Here is a 21,093-nt window from a genome sequence, read left to right on the forward strand (position 1 = left end):
AGATGGGGACGAGTCCTGCTTCACCTTCTTCTGTTTTGTTTGAACTTCAACTTACCAGAGTATTCAACCGCAAAGACAACTTCTCACGGGTGCAACCTTGAAAGCAATAGCGGTCTGCACCCTAGGGTTGGAGTAGGACTTAGCGAGGAACACAGCTTCTTCTTGAGTTCGGCAACAGACAGCTAGCTTTGCTTCTTGGTCTCGGATAACCTTTGGATGTATGACGGCGTACTCCATTCACGACTTGGAACCGTGCCACAAGCCCAAACACCAGAGACACACCTTGTGCAGTATGTGACCGACATCTATTTCTTGCAGTCACAGCATAGTTTGAAGCCTGTAGTTTTAGGAATCGTTCCTCTGCAAACTGGATTTAGTTTTGAGGAGTTGTTGAAAGACCGAGGAGAGTGGAAGCAGAGCTCTACAACCACACAAAAAGGCACAGAAAGAACAGAAGTGACATTGGTGTGCAGGAGAGGTACTTATATGCATATCAGCTCCGCAACTTCCTGGGCTAATCAGAGTCAATGGGGAGCCGCACAGTGCTTCTTAGAGGTACAGGAGAACTGGTAAGAAAATTTCCTGATACAGTCTGGCACCTGAAGAATATTCTTAAGGTGAGTAATCTGTGGTTAGAAGTATCGATCAGAAAGAAAAGTTCCCTTATTTGAAGTTTGCTAGTATAGTCGTATCTCTCTTCTTAGAACAAAAACTGCAGATTAGAGTTTTTCACTGCAGGCGCTGTGACTGGGAGATACATAATGGCAAACACCACGATGGCACCTTCTCTCCCTTTAAAAAGAACTTTAAAGATAACCTCATTTGTACTCCTCCAGGTAAGAATTTGTTCTTGCTGTGTGAGAACAAATAATCATGAGCACAGAAGAGAGACCATTCACATGAGCATGAACAGAACACACTCACATTTCTCTCTCTCTCACACCCATACCTGTAAAATAGTTATTCTTCCATGATTCAAAGGAAACAGAGACTCACCTTCGGTATTTGATACACTATAACCGTATCCAAGATGTTGTGAAAAGATGCAAACTAAACTCTTCAGAGGCACACTTACAATAAAGTAACAGAGCCAAAACAATCGTACAAATAGTTAAGTTAAGTTACTTTCCCCCAATATATTTCTTAAGAGCATCAAATCTATTTAAATAGCTGTTACAGTACATAGTTTGGCAATGTGGAAAAATGGTTCAGAGGAAACGTAGTTCCTTAACAATTATTTCAACATTATGTGTGTTGCATAATGACAACCGTTTGTCCAGCAAGTTTTATGTACAAAAGTAAATGCTTTTATTTATGATTTTTTTCACAGTTGTATTTCTTACTCTTATGTCATCATACATGAAATATGCAATAATTGCAGCAAGTAAAGACCATCTTCAAGCTTACATTGTAAGACATCTGCCCATGACATCAAAAATTTAATTTCATTAAACAGCCTCCTTTACTACATGTCATAGGTTTAGCAAAATATATTGAGGTTGCATCTCTTGCTGTATCATAGTCCCTTCAAAGATGGAATCCTTAAAGCACCATGGCCTGTGGATTGCTAAGAAGCAGAGGCGCAAGGCGCAATAATGCTCGGACTGGCATCTTCATCTCTTTAAATTTCAAGAGCAGTCCAGAGAAAGTTTCAATGCCTATGAAACAGAGGGGAAAGAAATAACAGGAATTGATTCACAACAACGTTTGGTAAAATGTTGATCAAGTATATGATGGAAACAATCATCTGAGCAGACTCCTTCTGTTACGGGATAAAGACCAACAAAGAGTTATTAAGGCCCTGATTACAAGTGAACTAATAACTTCTGATATGTGCTGTAACTTCTGTTACCGCACAAATAGCAATTATGGTGTACTGATGATGCATATCCACAGACAAAGAATATACAAAGTTTGATAAATCAGGCCCTATCGCACCCGGTTCATACTGGTGCAAAAGAAATTGCATCAACTATATCAATTTTGCAGGTCAAACATTGTGATATTAATTTATGGAAAAAGACTTGTAAATCCATGAACGTGTACATTTTGAGGCAGTAAGAACCAAGTTCGAATGTCATGCCTCGGTTTGGGGGGAAAACTTGTAATAAGTGATTTAATATGGCACACAATAAAGTGAGCACATATCAATGCCTGTTTTATCATGCTCAATAATTATTGCACATAAAACCGGGCCACTTGTAATGACAGCCTTAGTCTCACCAACTAACACTACAATAAGCAATGGCAAAGAGAATAGGACTTGCCTATGCGAGAACTATTGGTCTTGCCAATGTGTTTTAGATAGGTTGTACACCAGTGTGGCTGCTGTTCAGCATGGCTAACAGTTAGTGGCATAGAGAAGAGTGCCATGGAGAGTCATGTCATAGAGTGGAATAGTGTAGAGTGTTGTTAAGCGAAGTCACAGAGTGGAGCCCTGTGACGTAGAGTGGAGCAGAGGGACAGAGGGACAGAGTGGGATGCAGTAGAGAGTTGTGGAGTGTCGCAGGGTGTCATGAAGTGTTGGGGAGTGACGTGGAGTGGCACAGTGTATCATAGAGTGGAGTGATGTAGAGTAGAGTGACAAAGTGGAAGGGAGTAGAGTGGCATAGAGTGGAGTAGTGTTGTACAATGGAATGGCATAGGGTGGAGAGGAGGAGAGAGGAGTAGAGTGGAGTGGAGTAAAGCGGTGTAGCATAGAGTGGAGTGCCATAGAGTCAAGGGTCATACAGGGGAGTTGAGTATCAGAGTGTAGTGGAGTAGAGTGACGTTGAGTGGTGTGTCACAGTGTGAGTGGCATAGAACGTAGTGCCGGGTTGTAAACTACAGTAGCGTGGAGTGGTGGTTCACAGAGTGGAGTGATAAAGAGTGGAGTGTAGTTCAGTTTATGACGTGTTGTATCATACAGTGGAGTGGCAGAGAGTAGAATAGCGTAGTGTGTCATAGACTGGAGTGGCATAGAATGGAGTTGCAGAGAATGGAGTGGAGTAAAGTGGAGTGGCGTAGAGTGAAGTACCGTATAATAGAGTGCCAATTGCAACTTCCGCTAAGGAACTCTCTATTTTTTTTAGGACAAAATTGTTTCCAATTTGAAAGTGAACCTATAGCATGGCGAGAAGACCAATAGGTAACACGAGGACAGACACTAATAACTTATGTGAATTCTCTGAGATCACATTGGAAGAGTCTGAACTGGCTATACGCACTGGATGACCCTTGATCCCCCACTAATCCTGGCCTCCATTATTAAGATGATTAATCCACTCACATACATTACCAGTTGTATGCAAGACAACCTGTGGACTGCAGTATACTGGGTAGTTTAAGGAACAGAATGCCCTTGCATCTTACTCAACTGATGGCAAGCCATATTCCCCCCTTCTCAACAAATCATTTTCATCCTTACATCCATGAACTCATGTCAACTTGCCCTTTCACCCATCACTCATTCATCAAACTATGCACTCTTAACTCATGCATCCCACATACACTTACCTGTTTAGCCAAATACTCAGTCACACACATCGATTCTTCCAACCTAAAATTCACCCACCAGTGCAACCAAAAGGTTGGAGTTCATTTCCAGGGACTGCGAGGACCAGCAGCCCATTTGCTACACAGCTGTGTCCTCTTCCCTCACAGAGTCAGTCCGCCCCCTGCCTGGACCTTGAAGACTGCTCGCGGCCCCCGCTCCGCGGGAGCCGCGAGAAGCAGTTTGTTTGCTTGCTTTGGAGAAGTTTGTTTCCAGGGACTGCGAGGACCAGCAGCCCATCTGCTATACAGCTGTGTCCTCTTCCCTCACAGAGTCCGCCCCCTGCCTGGACCTTGAAGACTGCTCGCGGCCCCCGCTCCGCGGGGGCCGCTCGCAGCAGTTTGTTTGCTTGCTTTGGAGGAGTTCGTTTCCAGGGACTGCGAGGACCAGCAGCCTATCTGCTACACAGCTGTGTCCTCTTCCCTCACAGAGTCCGCCCCCTGCCTGCACGTATTTATCTGACCACTGCTTTCTGCGCGCGGGTGCGCGTCGGGCCAAGCCCGGGCCAAGGGCGGGCCAATTTTAGCCCGTTCTAGACCGAGAGAGACCGGACCAGGCCACCCCCCTTGGCTATAATTGTAAACACCTCGGCGTGATCTGGGCCCTTCGGTAACATTGGACATATTGTCACATGCTAAGTTGGACAATGACGGGCCGAGAGACCAGGAGCAAGGCAACGTCCTCGGGCACTTATGTAGCAGGTACTTTGGACAATTTTCTTGTCAGAGCAAGCTCTGTTTTATCCCATGAAGCACAAGTTACTACTTTTGTAACGATATATCTGTAAGAGACATTAGTTAGTATTAGATTCCTTACCTTAGAATATCCCCAGGCGTCAGACTGGATCCGGAAACTTTTGCGTAGCAGTACCCTTGCGCATCGGTAGGCGCCGTCTGTGGCTCCTCGTCCGTCGTCGGCGTCGTGGGCGCCGTGATGACGTCGTCGGAGTACTTAGAAGCCGCCTCCACGTGCTGACGTCAGTTCTTAGACACAGCTTTTCCGCGCCAGAAACGCAGAGCCATGTTAAAAACCAACACTGGTGCCATGAAACTAGGGCCCTGAAAGGGGGTAACCCTAACCCTAGATATCGGTTCGCAGAACGGGGAGGATGGGTGGGTCGGTAAGGAATCTAATACTAACTAATGTCTCTTACAGATATATCGTTACACAAGTAGTAACTTGTGCATCTGAAAGAGACACGTTAGTATTAGATTCCTTACCTTAGAATAGATACCCCAGCAATACCATCCCCGGTGGTGGGTCTGCGAACCAATAATCACACCAGAAAGTCCTGGAGGACAGAACGGCCAAAGAAGCCATCCCTCCGGACTTGGCTGTCGAGGCAGTAGTGTCTTGCAAACGTGTGCAGCGATGCCCACGTAGCTGCCTGACAGATGTCTTGTAAGGGCACTCCCCGGCTCAAGGCAGTTGTAGTCGCCGTGGCTCGGGTAGAATGAGCCCGCAATCCAACAGGGGGCTCCTTTTTAGCCAAGGAGTAGCATGCCTGGATACACAAGATGATCCACCGGGAGATGGTACTCTTGTGCACCGCTTTCCCCTTCTTAGCGCCCACGTAACCAACAAAGAGTTGGTCATCCACCCGGAACTGGCGTGTGCAATCCAAGTAAAAAGAGAGCGCACGTTTTGGGTCCAGACGTGGAGCCGCTCTTCCTCTTTAGAGGGATGCGGTGGCGGGAAGAAGGTTGGCAAGGTGATAGACTGCCCAATGTGGAAGGCCGTGACAACCTTGGGCAGGAAAGATGGCTTAGTACGCAACACCACTTTGTCCGGATGGACAGAAAGGAAAGGTGGAGTACAAGAAAGGGCCTGGAGCTCACTCACTCTCCTGGCAGAGGTGATGGCAACCAGGAAAGCAGTCTTCAGAGTAAGAAGGCGGAGAGGACAATTGTGAAGTGGCTCAAAGGGAGCGCACATCAGAAACGTAAGAACCAGGTTCAAGTCCCACTGAGGCATCATAAACGGAACAGGAGGGAATGTGTGTGTGATGCCCTTTAGAAATCAATTTACAATAGGGGACTTGAACAAAGAAGGTTGATGAGGCAGCCTTAGAAAGGCTGAAAGGGCAGAAAGGTAGCCCTTGATAGTGCCCAGAGCAGAGCCCTGCTGGGCAAGAGAAAGAAGGAAGAGAAGAACCTTAGAAAGAGGGGCAGCAAGAGGATCCACAGCCTTTGCTGTGCACCATGCCACAAATCTGTTCCACCTGCAGGCGTATACCGACTTTGTGGAGGGACGCCTGGCTGCCAGAATGACGTTACAGACTTCAGGAGGCAAGTCAAATGGCCTCAACTGTCGCCGCTCAATCTCCAAGCATGGAGGTGGAGACTGGACAGGTTCGGGTGGAGGACCGTCCCCTGCTGCTGCGACAGAAGGTCCTCCTGAAGAGGCAGACGAACCGGGGGATCGACTGACATACTGAGTAGCTCTGGATACCAGTACCTTCGTGCCCAGTCCGGAGCCACAAGGATGACTTGGGCCCGGTCGCGCTTGATCTTCTTCAGCACTCTGGGCAGAAGTGGTATAGGCGGAAAGGCGTACAAAAGACCTCAACTCCACTCGCGATGAAAAGCGTCTCCAAGCGAGTGCCGCCTTGGAAATTCCAACGCGCAGAACTGATGACTGAAAGAGGCCTTGCGCCACGTCCAAGTTCAGACGCCATTCGTGACCCATCATGCACCGACGGCTGAGCTCGTCCGCCCTGGCGTTCAGAGAACCTGCCAGGTGTTGAGCCACCAGGGTCACGCCCTGGCGTTCCAGCCATTGCCAGAGGCGCAGAGCCTCCTGGCAAAGTGTCCACGACCCCACCCCGCCCTGTTTGTTGCAGTACCACATGGCGGTGGTGTTGTCCGTGAACACCTGCACTACACTCCCCCGGAGAGAGGGGAGGAATGCCTTCAGTGCTAGACGAATCGCCCGTAACTCCAACAGGTTGATGTGGAGCCGGGACTCCGCCGGAGACCAGAGGCCTCTGATCTCCGCCTCTCCCATGTGGCCTCCCCAGCCCTGGAGGGACGCGTCCGTCACAACTACGTGCTCCGGTTGGGGAAGGGAGAGGGATCTGCCGCTGACCCAATCGCGGTCCGTGAGCCACCACTGCAGCTGTCTCGCAGTGCCCTCCGAGATCAGGACGTGGTCGGACAGGTTGCCCTGATGCTCGGCCCACTGAAACTTCAGGTCCCACTGCAGAGCCCGCATCCGCCACCTGGCGTGATGCACCTGTAGGATGCAGGAGGCCATCAGCCCCACAAGCCGCAGCGTCAACCTGACCGAGACCCGGGATAACGGCTGAAAGATGGGAATCTGACCCTGGTTTATCTAGCGGAACAGTTCGGGGCTAAGATCATAGGGTATGCAGATGATACCCAACTGCTGTTCACCTGGCCAGATGATAACCTTGATACATCTATAGTCCATCGGTGTTTGTCCTCTGTATTTCGCTGGCTTACGAAGGCCCAGTTGAAATGCAATGAGGACAAATCTGAAGTTCTTTTTTATGGCTCCTTTCTCCCCTCGTTCATGAGCACTTTATGGCCTCCTGACATTCCAGGCCCGAAAGAGATGGGGAGACCCGCCAAAAATCTCGGCATCTGGTTCGGAGAGGATTTAAGATTTGAACACCACATTAAAAAACTTACTGGCACCTGCTTTGCGACTTTAAAAATGCTCCGCAAATTTTTTCCCCTGCTCCCAAGAGAGGCCAGGGAGTCTGTTGCTCGAGCGCTCATACTGGCCAGGTTGGACTACGCAAATGCATTGTTCAGTGGAATCCCCTCTTACCTGGTAAAACGCCTGCAAATTATCCAGAACGCGGCTGTCCGTCTACTATTTAATATTCCTAGATGGAAGAGCGTTCGCGCTGAGATGCGCATACTCCACTGGCTCCCGGTTGCACAGCGCATCCTGTTTAAATCTTTGGTTTTAGCGTTTCGTGCTACCCATCATCAAGGCCCCCAGTATTTGAGAAAAAGATTTACTAGCTATGTCCCTGCACGCACCTTGAGATCCTCCACTCTGTTTAAACTGTCCCTTCCCCGCTTTAAACGTGCCAGACTTGGCGGCCAGTCGATCTCGGTGGTTGTGGCTCGCGCCTGGAATGCGCTTCCTTTTCATCTGCGCTCCACACCTACAGTAGCTGCATTCAAAAAACATTTGAAAACACATCTGTTTAAAAGTGTAACCTAAGACTCCTTCCTATGTTCTGCTGTCTGCCTTTCTCTTTCCCGCGCCAGGATACTCCCCAGTAGCGGAGCGCGCTATAAAATGGTTTATAATAATAATAATAATAATAATAATAATCAGAGCCTGAATATCCCGGACCCGCTGTTCGGGTGGATAAACCCGAAACCGCGCCGAGTCGAGAACCGCTCCGATGAAAAGGAGCTTCTGAGAGGGGCACAGGTGTGACTTCGGCACATTGATGGAGAACCCCAGCCGGTGCAGGAGATCTGTCGTAGTCTGGAGGTGGCTGACGACTGTCTGGGGCGAGCCCTCCTTCAACAACCAGTCGTCGAGGTAGGGGAAGACTGAAACCCCTAACCTGCGCAGATGAGCTGCGACCACCGCCATCACCTTTGTGAACACCCGTGGGGCGCTGGTAAGGCCGAAGGGGAGCACGGTATACTGAAAGTGCTCGTGGCCAACCGTGAACCTCAGGTAGCGCCGGTGGGCCTGCAGGACGGGGATGTGGAAATAAGCGTCCTGCAAGTCCAACGCTACCATCCAGTCTCCTGGGTCCAGGGCAGCTAGGACCTGAGCCAGTGTCAGCATTTTGAACTTCTCCTTCCGGAGGAAGCCGTTGATGTTCCTTAGGTCCAAGATAGGGCGAAGGCCCCCTTTGCCCTTCTTGGGTACCAGAAAGTAGTGGGAGTAGCAACCACACCCTACTTCTGGCCCAGGAACGCGCTTGATGGACCCCTTGGCCAAGAGGGCCGTAACATCCTCCTGAAGAAGTCGCAAATGATCCCCCGATACACGGTGGTTCTGCGGTGGCATTGCTGGAGGAGTCACCTCGAAGGGGAGGGAGTAGCCCCTTCGGACGATTTGCAGCACCCACCTGTCCGAAGTGACAGTGCGCCAGTGGAGGTGGTGATGGCAAACCCTGCCTCCCACTGGCGTCACATGGGCCTGAAAGCACGGACTAGGAGGATTTTGAGGCCGATGCTGCGGTGGAAGGTGTGGACTGACCTCGCCGTTGTCCCCGACCGCCGGGACGGCGGTTCCCACGGCCGCCACCGCGTTGGGTATTACCTTGCGGAGCAAGGCTGGCAGCACGTGTGGATACACCCCTTCCGTGGCCACGAAAGGAGTGAAAGGCAGCCGATTGCTGGCACGGGGCCGAGAGGCCCAAGGACTTGGCCGTAGCCCTGGAGTCCTTAAAGCGCTCAAGCGCATGGTCTGCCTTGTCGCCAAAGAGGCGACAGCCATCAAACGGCATGTCCATCAGTGTGTTTTGGACATCGGCCGAAAAGTTGGCGGACCTCAACCAGGCGTGGCATCTGACCGCCACCGTCGTTGCCATCGCTCTACCTAGTGAGTCGGTGGTATCCAGCCCACACCGGATAGAATATTTGGCTGCATCCCGGCCCTCCACAAGGGCTTGGCCGAGTTTGGCCCGTACCTCCAACGGACACTCTGGCAGCACTTCCGCAACCGTATCCCACAGAGAGTGGGTGTAGCGGCCCAAGAGGCATGCGGCATTGGAAGACCGCAGTCCCAGATTAAGGGACGAGAAGATCTTTTTACCGTACTACTCGTACCTCTTGGATTCCCTGTCCGGCGGCGCCGACGGGAATGCTGTCTGGGAATTGGAGGCCTGGATGACCAGGCTCTCGGGGGTGGGATGGGTGGACAGGAAACATGGGTCGCCCGGGGCTGGGCGGTGGCGTCTGGCCACGTTCCAATCTACGGGCGAACCCGTAGCGGGTTTGGACCAAGTGCCCAGAAGAACGTCGGTCAAGGCCTCATTAAAGGGCAGCAGAGGCTCGGCCGAGCTTGACTGCGGTTTAAGGACCTCAGTGAGGAGATTAGTCCTCACGGCCGCGACGGGGAGCTCAAGGCTCAAGGCCTTGGCAGCCCTCATCAACACCACACTGTAGGTTGCCCCCTCCTCCGAAGCCACGGTAGGAGGGGAGACAAAACCAGTGTCTGGAGAGGTGTCCAGGCCACTGGCCTCCCCAAGGTCTCCTGCCCAGTCCTCATAAGACTGACACTCTCGGGTCAGAGGGTCCTCAGACCCCTCCCAATCCCCTTCCTCACCCATCTCCTGATACTCAGGGTTCTCAATCAATGGGGCCTGTTCATAGAAGTGAAACTCCCCAAGCGGCGTCGGGAGCGGCGCCCATTGGGGCCGTCCCGGCGTCGGAACAGGAACGAAGGAGGTATCGGGGACGGCGCCGCCCGAGGACGGCGCCGGAGGCGACACCTGATGGTCCGACGCCGGGGAGGTCGTAACGTCCACCGGTGACGACCCAGATCCCGAAGAAGGTCTAGCGGGGTCCCGCGGCGCCGGGCCCGCTGGACCCTGCGACGCCGGGTCCGAAGGCACCATATTTTCAAAAAGGGGGTGGTGATGGACAGAGTATCTGAGTTAATCAGAACACTCCTACCCAGTCAACAGATCAGGGCTTGATCCATCACCGTTTTTTTAGCTCACTGCACCATCCCAGTTCAGAACCTGGCTATATGCAAATTAGTCTGTCCCTGGCCCAGTGCATCATGGGAACAGGGCAGACCAAACTACCAAGCCAATTCTTCACTGGAAAGGAAACAAGCTTCCGGGGACCGGTTTCTGGCATTACAGCCGTCTTCGGCCCGGCTTGCTTGAATCCTGATGGTACAATGAGCAAGGGACTCATGTCTGAGCATACCCTTCCACACTCATGGTGGCCAAAATAATTTCAAAAAGGGGGTGGTGATGGACAGAGTATCTGAGTTAATCAGAACACTCCTACCCAGTCAACAGATCAGGGCTTGATCCATCACCGAAGGCACCGGCGGTGTCGGGATTGTGGGGCCCGAAGGCGCCGGGCCCGAAGGCGTCGGCGGCGTCGGGCCGAAGCACCCGACGGCGTCTGGGCCGAAGCACCTAACGGCGTCGGGGCCGTAGCCCCCGACCCGCTAGAGGCCCCAGACGGGTCCGCTGGGCCCGGAGGCGCCGCGGAGCACGTCGGAGGAGAGAGTTTCCTCATGGCCATGAGGAAGCGCTCGATCTCCTCCGGCGTCACGTCTTGCCCAGGGACCGGAGGGTGTGGAGCTGGACGCGGCGCCCGCTACTGCGACGGAGCCACGTGGGTGGTGTCACCCGAACCCCCGAGTGGGCTGGGTATGCTCAGACGTGAGTCCCAGGCTCTACACACCACTGGAATCAAGCTATCCAGGCTGATGAAGGCTGATAGCCAGAAACCGGTCCTTGGATGCTTGATTCCGGTCTGGGAAAGACATGGCTTGGTAGTTCGGACTGGACTGTTCCCATGAGGCACAGGGTCAGAGCTGATTTGCATATAGTCGGTGTCTAACCCAGGGTGGTGTGGAGTGCAAAAAAACGATGGATTTAGGCCCAGATCCTTGTACTGGGGTGAATGTATGACATTGTTCTACATTCTGTCCATCAACTGTGTTTTTTGCAATTTTCACCCCGAGTGGGCTGGGTATGCTCAGACGTGAGTCCCAGGCTCTCCACACCACTGGAATCAAGCTATCCAGGCTGATGAAGGCTGATAGCCAGAAACCGGTCCTTGGATGCTTGATTCCGGTCTGGGAAAGACATGGCTTGGTAGTTCGGACTGGACTGTTCCCATGAGGCACAGGGTCAGAGCTGATTTGCATATAGCCAGTGTCTAACCCAGGGTGGTGTGGAGTGCAAAAAAACGATGGATTTAGGCCCAGATCCTTGTACTGGGGTGAATGTATGACATTGTTCTACATTCTGTCCATCAACTGTGTTTTTCGCAATTTTCACCCCGAGTGGGCTGGGTATGCTCAGACGTGAGTCCCAGGCTCTCCACACCACTGGAATCAAGCTATCCAGGCTGATGAAGGCTGATAGCTAGAAATCGGTCCTTGGATGCTTGATTCCGGTCTGGGAAATACATGGCTTGGTAGTTCGGACTGGACTGTTCCCATGAGGCACAGGGTCAGAGCTGATTTGCATATAGCCAGTGTCTAACCCAGGGTGGTGTGGAGTGCAAAAAAACGATGGATTTAGGCCCAGATCCTTGTACTGGGGTGAATGTATGACATTGTTCTACATTCTGTCCATCAACTGTGTTTTTTGCAATTTTCACCCCGAGTGGGCTGGGTATGCTCAGACGTGAGTCCCAGGCTCTCCACACCACGGGAATCAAGCTATCCAGGCTGATGAAGGCTGATAGCCAGAAACCGGTCCTTGGATGCTTGATTCCGGTCTGGGAAAGACATGGCTTGGTAGTTCGGAATGGACTGTTCCCATGAGGCACAGGGTCAGAGCTGATTTGCATATAGCCAGTGTCTAACCCAGGGTGGTGTGGAGTGCAAAGAAAACGATGGATTTAGGCCCAGATCCTTGTACTGGGGTGAATGTATGACATTGTTTGACATTCTGTCCATAAACTGTGTTTTTTGCAATTTTCACCCCGAGTGGGCTGGGTATGCTCAGACGTGAGTCCCAGGCTCTCCACACCACTGGAATCAAGCTATCCAGGCTGATGAAGGCTGATAGCCAGAAACCGGTCCTTGGATGCTTGATTCCAGTCTGGGAAAGACATGGCTTGGTAGTTCGGACTGGACTGTTCCCATGAGGCACAGGGTCAGAGCTGATTTGCATATAGCCAGTGTCTAACCCAGGGTGGTGTGGAGTGCAAAAAAACGATGGATTTAGGCACAGATCCTTGTACTGGGGTGAATGTATGACATTGTTCTACATTCTGTCCATCAACTGTGTTTTTTGCAATTTTCACCCCGAGTGGGCTGGGTATGCTCAGACGTGAGTCCCAGGCTCTCCACACCACTGGAATCAAGCTATCCAGGCTGATGAAGGCTGATAGCCAGAAACCGGTCCTTGGATGCTTGATTCCGGTCTGGGAAAGACATGGCTTGGTAGTTCGGAATGGACTGTTCCCATGAGGCACAGGGTCAGAGCTGATTTGCATATAGCCAGTGTCTAACCCAGGGTGGTGTGGAGTGCAAAGAAAACGATGGATTTAGGCCCAGATCCTTGTACTGGGGTGAATGTATGACATTGTTTGACATTCTGTCCATCAACTGTGTTTTTTGCAATTTTCACCCCGAGTGGGCTGGGTATGCTCAGACGTGAGTCCCAGGCTCTCCACACCACTGGAATCAAGCTATCCAGGCTGATGAAGGCTGATAGCCAGAAACCGGTCCTTGGATGCTTGATTCCAGTCTGGGAAAGACATGGCTTGGTAGTTCGGACTGGACTGTTCCCATGAGGCACAGGGTCAGAGCTGATTTGCATATAGCCAGTGTCTAACCCAGGGTGGTGTGGAGTGCAAAAAAACGATGGATTTAGGCACAGATCCTTGTACTGGGGTGAATGTATGACATTGTTCTACATTCTGTCCATCAACTGTGTTTTTTGCAATTTTCACCCCGAGTGGGCTGGGTATGCTCAGACGTGAGTCCCAGGCTCTCCACACCACTGGAATCAAGCTATCCAGGCTGATGAAGGCTGATAGCCAGAAACCGGTCCTTGGATGCTTGATTCCGGTCTGGGAAAGACATCGCTTGGTAGTTCGGGCTGGACTGTTCCCATGAGGCACAGGGTCAGAGCTGATTTGCATATAGCCAGTGTCTAACCCAGGGTGGTGTGGAGTGCAAAAAAACGATGGATTTAAGCCCAGATCCTTGTACTGGGGTGAATGTATGACATTGTTCTACATTCTGTCCATCAACTGTGTTTTTTGTAGAAAGGCGAAGGCAGACTTACTATCGTCCGTGAAGCAAAATAACAATAAGGCACTAATAAAAGCCAGGAGAACTGAATATAAGCATTTAGTCCACTGTGCCAAGGTTGAATGGGATCATGTCAATTGGGTCAATCTAACAGCTGCCCTTAAAACTAGAGACGCCCGCAAATTTTGGTTAATTGTGAATATGGGGTCGGGTCACCCAATACCGGCAGTCGAAGCAAACATTGCCGCTAATGTGTGGGAGGATCAGTTCCGTACCCTGTGCGGAGAGGCTAATGCCGAACAAGTAGGGGACCTTGGGGGGGTTGTTGCCTAATCCTATTGTCCAAACTGATGGGGACGACTTCACTGAGGCGGAGGTCTGTGTTGCAATATCTAAACTTGCAGCCGGAAAAGCGCCGGGGTTGGATAAACTCCCGGGCGACCTCTTTAAGCACGAACCCAAGGTTTGGGCCCCATATTTAATGGCTATATTTAATGTAGTCCTGAGGGGAATTGCGGTCCCTAGTACTTGGCTGGGAGCAGAGATTGTCCCTATCTTCAAGAAGGGCTCCCCTCTGCTCCCAGCCAACTACAGGCCTATCAGCCTCATTGATGTGCCGCAAAAGATCTTTGCGAGGCTGATTCTAGACCGCCTTCAGGACTGGATAGAGGAGTATTCAATCTTGAGTCCCTACCAGGCAGGCTTTAGAAAAAATATATCCACCACGGATCAAATTTTTCGTCTGACCCTATTATTTTGGAAAACCGTGAGGATTGAGGGTGGTAGCCTTTATACCGTCTTCATGGACCGGCGTGCGGCCTTTGATTTGGTCCTGCGGGGAAAACTATGGTCTGTGCTTCTAGAGCTGGGCATCCCACGCCAACTTTTGAATATAAATAATGCGGCTCCATAAGGAGAATTTTGCACAGGTCAGATGTGGGAAGAATGGCGTGCTGTCGCCTAGATTCCCCGTTGACAGGGGGGTGAGACAGGGTTGTGTCTTGGCACCGACCCTGTTTTGCCTCTATGTCAATGTGGTAATCGCCAATCTGAACGCGGTACCAAACAGTGATGCCCCCAAGCTTGCTGGCAGCAGGGTGCCTGCGATCATGTTCGCAGATGATGCGCTGCTATTGTCTAAATCCCCTATGGGTATCCAACGTGTGCTGGATGGTATTGAGGCATTTTGCATTGAACGGGGACTAGAGATAAATGCCCTTAAAACTAAATATATGATTTTTAATCCCCCAGCAATCACACGTCCAAACCCGAGCATAGGCACAACTAGGCTGGAAAGGGTCCAGATCTTTGAATACTTGGGGGTGACCATAAATGAAAGTATGACTTGGGCCCCACACCAAATCAAGTCCCAACTTAAATTGGCCCAACTAGCGGGGGGCATTCTCAAGCTTTCAAATAAATCTACCATCAAACCGATCGGCCCACCCCTAGAGATATATAAACTGCAGGCAAGGGGGGCAGTAACGTACGGTGCCGAACTCTGGGGCTACTCGTGTAGATCTGAGATTGTTGTCACTGAAAACAAATTCCTCCGACAGCTCCTAGCTTTGCCTCCCAGCACGCCTCTCTTACCGCTGAGGCTCGATTTGGGCCTCAGAACAATAGATGAGGACTTGGGTCTTAGACCGCTAACATTTTGGCGGAGGCTTTGGACTACGCCAGAGCTCCTGAATTACAGGCAGGAGCTTCTGGAAATCCTAAGCCTCCCAAATGTGGGGAAAATCCCATGGTTTAAGTATGTGAAAAATGAATTTGGGAAGCTAGTATTTCCTTTACTGTGGTCTGACCCGGAGACAGCTTGCACTAGGGTCCCACGCAAGCTTCTGGCAAAGTTGTACTATGAAAGCAAACTAACTGCCTCTACACAGAATCCACAAATCGGCACCTTATCTGGAACATTTTTAATGGTTAAAGATTTTTATCGTTTTGAGCATGTTTTAGACGACATCTATCCTATTTTATTTAGAAAATTATATTTACAATGGAGGTACGGCACCCTGCCAATTAGAGCTCTTACGAGCAAATGGTGTCTGTCTTCTCCAAAAAACTGTCCTGGTTGTAACTGCGAGCAGGAAAATGATTTGCACATATTGTGATTTTGTCCAGCATACCATAAGTCAAGAAGGTGTTGGATTATACCCCTCTGTAAAAGTCTGGGTTTTACACACTGCATGCAAGCCTACAGAATTTTTAAAACAGATTTATCCAGTGCGACTGTCTTCGCTGTAGCAAAATTTCTGGCAGCTATGTTGTACAAGCGAAGGTTTTTAACAAATACTGGCTAAATCTAAATCTATTTGCACAAGCTTTTTATATCTGTTTGCCATAGATGATCAGACGGCTGTATTTTAACTGCTAGGCATATTAAGTACCAACTAACGGATGTATCTTAACTGTAGGCATGCTAAGTATTAACTGGACTTTTGTTATCTCCATTTTGCTTGCTTTTACTGCCCTGAATATTCATGTACACTGTATTATTCCTCTTATATGTTAAATGTTGTGAAATCTTTTATGGCAAAAAATGCCGAAATAAAGTAATAATGAATGAATACAAAAGCACACCAAAAAATGAAGAAACACTTTTATTCATACGCCTTACCTATTAACTTTGATTCATGCTTGATTTGGGTAGGACAAACCATATTTTAAATGCCAGTCACCACTAACTGGATAGTAAAAGCAGGTAGCCAGTGGTAAGAAATCAGTGTGCATGTGTTGCAAATGGGAGAGGGAGAGGGAGATATAGTGAGGGAAGGATATCAAGATAAAGAGGGATAACAAAAGAGCACAAAAGTCAGTGTTTGCGTGCAACATTTCTAACAGAGCAAGTAACTTACAGTCTGAAACCAGTTGCAAAGTTCCTAAAGGATGTCCACGCTTCAAATACATTTTTGAGCAAGCTGTTCTTTCATTTGCAACATTCGGATTAGATTGCACCATGGCTGCTCTTTAAACTGGCCACACAATTAAAAAAGAATCACTTTTAAGCAGATTATTCCTACAAGGCGTAAAGTGTCCAGTGAGCACTGTCCCTTCTCATCTTAATGCCTGGCCACAAGGTAAAGTGGGTATTTTAGTACAAAGTCTCACAGGAAAGTCCGACCGCCCACCCATGTCCAAAGGAAATGTAGGTAGTGCTTGGATGTAAAACGAAGACAGCAGAAGAGAGAAAATGGCAGGAGAAATGACAGGGGCACATCAATCAATTATAACATTACCTTCTAGGCGTCCTGCAGACAGCTTCCGGGCAGTAGGGACAGAATGGTAGACCAGGAAGCATGCCAGCATATTCAAAGTGGGTTCGTCAGCAGGCTGACCACTCAAGTAGGAGTGCACGGAGACGTCACCTCCAGCTGCAGGAAGAAACCCAAGAAACAGCAAAATAACTACTTTATGTTCATTTACAGGAACTTGGAGATCATATGATACAACTTGCCCCCAAAAATATTTAGCAGAACAAATAAATTTACATTTTAACAAAATAAGTACAGGAAGTTGGAACTAACTGCTTATCAACCTTGCACCAGACAAAGTAACTTAAAAAATTGACACGTCTCCTGGACCACTGTCTTCATCCTATGCGAATCAGTTACCACGGCAATTGTTGTGTTAGTATCCCATCAATGATTTGCGACTGCAATTGTGGTCATAATCAATTTATAGATTGCACTGGGACTACAATTAGGAGGGGACGTCCCTTTCATAGTCCCTTCTGAATGCAATTCAGAATGGAATGCAAAACCCATTTGCGGGTCAGAAAGAAATTACCATCTCTCAAAATGGGCTAAGTACTTTTCACATACCATTTTTGCACTCGCAAACCTTTTGATTTTGCAGATCACAGGGTTGGTGAATCTAAAAGTGCTTAGTACATTGGACCCCTGGATTTCCAATGCGAGTGCAAATAGGATTGGTGTCCCCGCACGTAAGTTGTAACAAGAGTACCAACATCACTTTCAGCCCAGTGGCCAATGACAGTCCATGACACAAACAAAAGATACAACAGGCAGTACTTGTTATAAAGATTGCCCAGTTTACGAGTTCTACAGGCTTGGATAAAAAGCTTGAGAGAGTGCCTTTTCATTTTGTATGTGAAATGTTCTCTTTTTGTTAGGTTTATGAAATTAGTGTACTGGGACTAAATATATTTGCATTTCCACCGTTGCCTATATTTGCATATTTCCACCACTGCCTATATTTAGAAGCTCACTTTCTAACAGCAGATTCTAAAAAAAAAAGATCCATTCCATGGACGTCGATTGACCATAATACCAGGGGTTGCATAAGTTACATCACTCACCCTTTGTCTTTAATGACATCACAGGTATTGAAATCATGTGACCTGAAATGCAGGAAGTGAAGCCACAAGACAGTCATCCTGATACCAAAAATGACATCACTAAAGCCTAGTGTATTCTTCAAAGAGAAAAGGTGTTGCCAAATCCCAAGGAGATAAAGAGGAGATAAAAAAATTAAAAAAAGAATAGTGGTCAGGTTTCAGTTTGATTTATATGGACCAGATATTGCATATGAACTATGTTATTGGGTTGCTTTATGCTTTATCAGTGTTAATACATTTTGATTGATGATCACTTGTAAAGATTCATCACACTTAGGTAGGACAGAGATGACTGTTCAGTTCAATTTATTTCAAACATGCCAACAAATTGAATTTATGTGATTTATTTAATTTTATTTTGCATTTTACAAAGTGCACATTGCACTTAACGTGTTTATTTTTAACTAAAAGTGTAATCTCACATTGCAAAATGTAAGCTGTGCTTATCAGAACAATGTTTATGTTCTATTATAGGCACTGCTTTGCCACATCTGAAGCTCTTCTAGAATAATAAGATAATTTAACAGTAAAATCGCTTCGCACAGTAAATGTATTCATATGTAATCAAGTCATGAAATTATTTCAATCAAATATTTTTAATGCATATGTCAGAATGACAATTTCTAGTGTATCAATGTTCACACAATAAGAAAGTGTATGGTGCCCCAGAGAAAAAAAGAAGAACCCACAGAAAGGAAGGAGTGAACAGGCAGTGAGTGAAACACGCTGTGCGTTTACTTGAAGCACACTACAGTCTACTTTAAGATGAAGGAGTAGATGAGCCTATGGCTTAACTAATCTCTTCTCAATCACTGAGTTTGTGTGCTGCTGGTTGCTGATGACGTTTCAATCACTTTTGAAGTACCGAGGTCTCATAAGGGAAGCTCGTATATGGAACATCTATATGGTGAATTATAATAACCATTATTAATGGTCAGTATTACTGATAATAACCATCATTACTGGTCAGTTTTGATGATAGACTGTTTGGCTACAAAAGATTAAAAATGATACACACCTTAGGATATACGAGTGGCCACTTGCTTACATCCATGGAGATAACCTATGAAACTGCACGGTACACCAGTCAGGGGTAATGGTGTTGAAGGAGAGTGCATGTATGACAGCGGTACGCCGTAATAGCCAGAGAGCCTGATCTATGATAACAAACCAGTGAAACCATGGCTGAATAAATAGGCTATCGGCTTTGGATTTTGACGGGCTATGGACTGTAAGAGAGACTTATCAAGGTCTTGGGGCACGCATCTACTTAATATTGAAGAGGATCTTCTATGGAATATTGCCTTTTTAGTTACATACTTATCCAAGGTCATGGGGCATACATCTATCTAATATTGAAGAGGATCCTCCACTGAACACTGACGTTTGACTTATAAGATTAGGCTTTATTGAGTCGTACAAATTAGTGCGGTGCGGATACATAGCATGGGATGTATCGTATCGTGACTCGGCTATAACATTATGAACTGTGTCTTGATACATAAGAACATCTGTTCACTATATGAAGATTCTCCGTACTGATTGAATTCGTAAGGAGAGGTATTCTGGTTAGGTGGTGAAGTTGATGATCAACAATTAATAGCCACAACCTGAGGGATACGGGTCGACCTGATAAGGCGAAATACATATATGTCCACGCTTTTACTCTTTTTGCCTTGAAAAAGTCTCTAAGGAGACGAAACACGTGTCGGCGGTGTGAGCTCTGAAGTCTTTTATATGTGTATGGATACACAATAAAGAATTGGAAGAATATAACCTGTTTTGGATCTCTGAATTTGGAGCTTGCTTCATAACAATGGACAGTGCATCTTGTGGATTATGAATGAACCCACATAACACTATTTCTGTTTTTTGATATAGCTATAATACCTTTCTAGGTTTCCTGGATTAAGTACCATTTGGACAATTTTGGGAGTGCTGTGTGGCTTGTTCTCTTTTCTTTGATATTTGGCACTTTGTGCTGTTTGACACCTATGGTGGTGGGTGTTTATCAAGCCATAAGAGCACCCCTTTGAGGCAGATTGACATAACCTTTATTCAACATATTTCACGTATACTGTTTTTTCCTCCATTAAATGTATTAACTCTATGTGCGGACGTTTTCCCTCTTGGTAGGGAGACACTACCACCGATCCATGTTCTTTGAATATACTGAATAAATAGTTGATTGACTTAATCCTGGGTAAATGCGGGTGGCCTAATCAGGAAGGGACAAGACAATCATTAACAAGTCGCCCAACGTATAACACACTACAATGTACCAGGAAGGGATTCCTTAACGTACCATGGAGTTGTATGTTGTAACAGATGGATTCCCATGTAATCATTAAAGAATAAGTGCAGGTGTGTCACATAAACACAGGAAGACTATGTGGCTTGTGAAGGATAATCCAAATGGTGCTCAACAGTAATGAGCTGGCAGTGAAACGTAAGAAAAAAGAACCAAGAGTTGAGAGGGTTGTCACGAGGACTGCTCGAGAGAACATCAAAAGAGGTCAAACCCCTATTAACAACCAACAGCACACAAACGATTTAATAAAGCCACATGCTACCTACACTTTTAACTTCAAACAGACTGTAGTTGCGTGCTTCAAATAAACATCTTTTCTATGGTTTCTTCTGTTTTTCATCGAGGGCACAATGCACCTTTTTATTGTGCAAACATTGATAATGCTGAAAATGTCTATCGACATATACATTAAAATGTTCGATTAGAATAATTGCATGGCTCAATTACACATACATACATTTATTATGCACAGAGATTTCACTACGAAATTGTCATATTCTTCTAAGGTGCTCCAGGTGATCTACTGTACCATATATTATATATATATATATATATATATATATATATATATATATATATATATATATATATATATATAGACCCAGGTTCCCACTGGCTGGTGGGTTTCTCTTTTTTGCTGTAACATTGGCACTTTGGAGGCTAGGGATGGCACCTGTGATTCATACATGATGTTTATTGTCTACACTGGCTGAATCTTGTCAATGAACGTTCCGCAGAGAAGCACTGTTGCAGACAGTCAACAAATATGACCATGCGAGGGCTTGGAAGTGCTGTGAAGATCGGTAAGCGTTAGCAGAGTAGTAGTTATGTGATCAATATTGTTGTGAGAAGTTTCGGGTTAAGTAGAGAGCTTCCAAACCATCACCGAAATCATACAGGGCACATTTCTTCTAGACTGTACAGTACAGGTTACAGGGATTAGAAAACCAATTCATCATAGTCATAAGCACATGAGTGAGA

At 47.6% G+C, this 21,093-nt stretch overlaps 1 protein-coding gene across 1 annotated transcript in view; it reads right to left on the bottom strand.

Moving 5' to 3' along the window:
- Positions 1-1,284: 1,284 nt before the first annotated feature.
- Positions 1,285-21,093, bottom strand: part of ANAPC1 (anaphase promoting complex subunit 1) — an 815,950-nt gene continuing 796,141 nt past the window's right edge. The window contains exons 46-47 of the mRNA XM_078648767.1: positions 16,681-16,815; positions 1,285-1,658 (exon numbers count right to left, since the gene is read on the bottom strand). Of these exons, the coding sequence (XP_078504893.1) occupies positions 1,543-1,658; positions 16,681-16,815 (251 nt within the window). The 3' untranslated portion in view covers positions 1,285-1,542. The remainder of the gene's footprint in view (positions 1,659-16,680; positions 16,816-21,093) is intronic.

The sequence above is a fragment of the Lissotriton helveticus genome, chromosome 6 (genome assembly GCF_964261635.1).
Source record: "Lissotriton helveticus chromosome 6, aLisHel1.1, whole genome shotgun sequence".
Taxonomy (NCBI): Eukaryota; Metazoa; Chordata; class Amphibia; order Caudata; family Salamandridae; genus Lissotriton; species Lissotriton helveticus.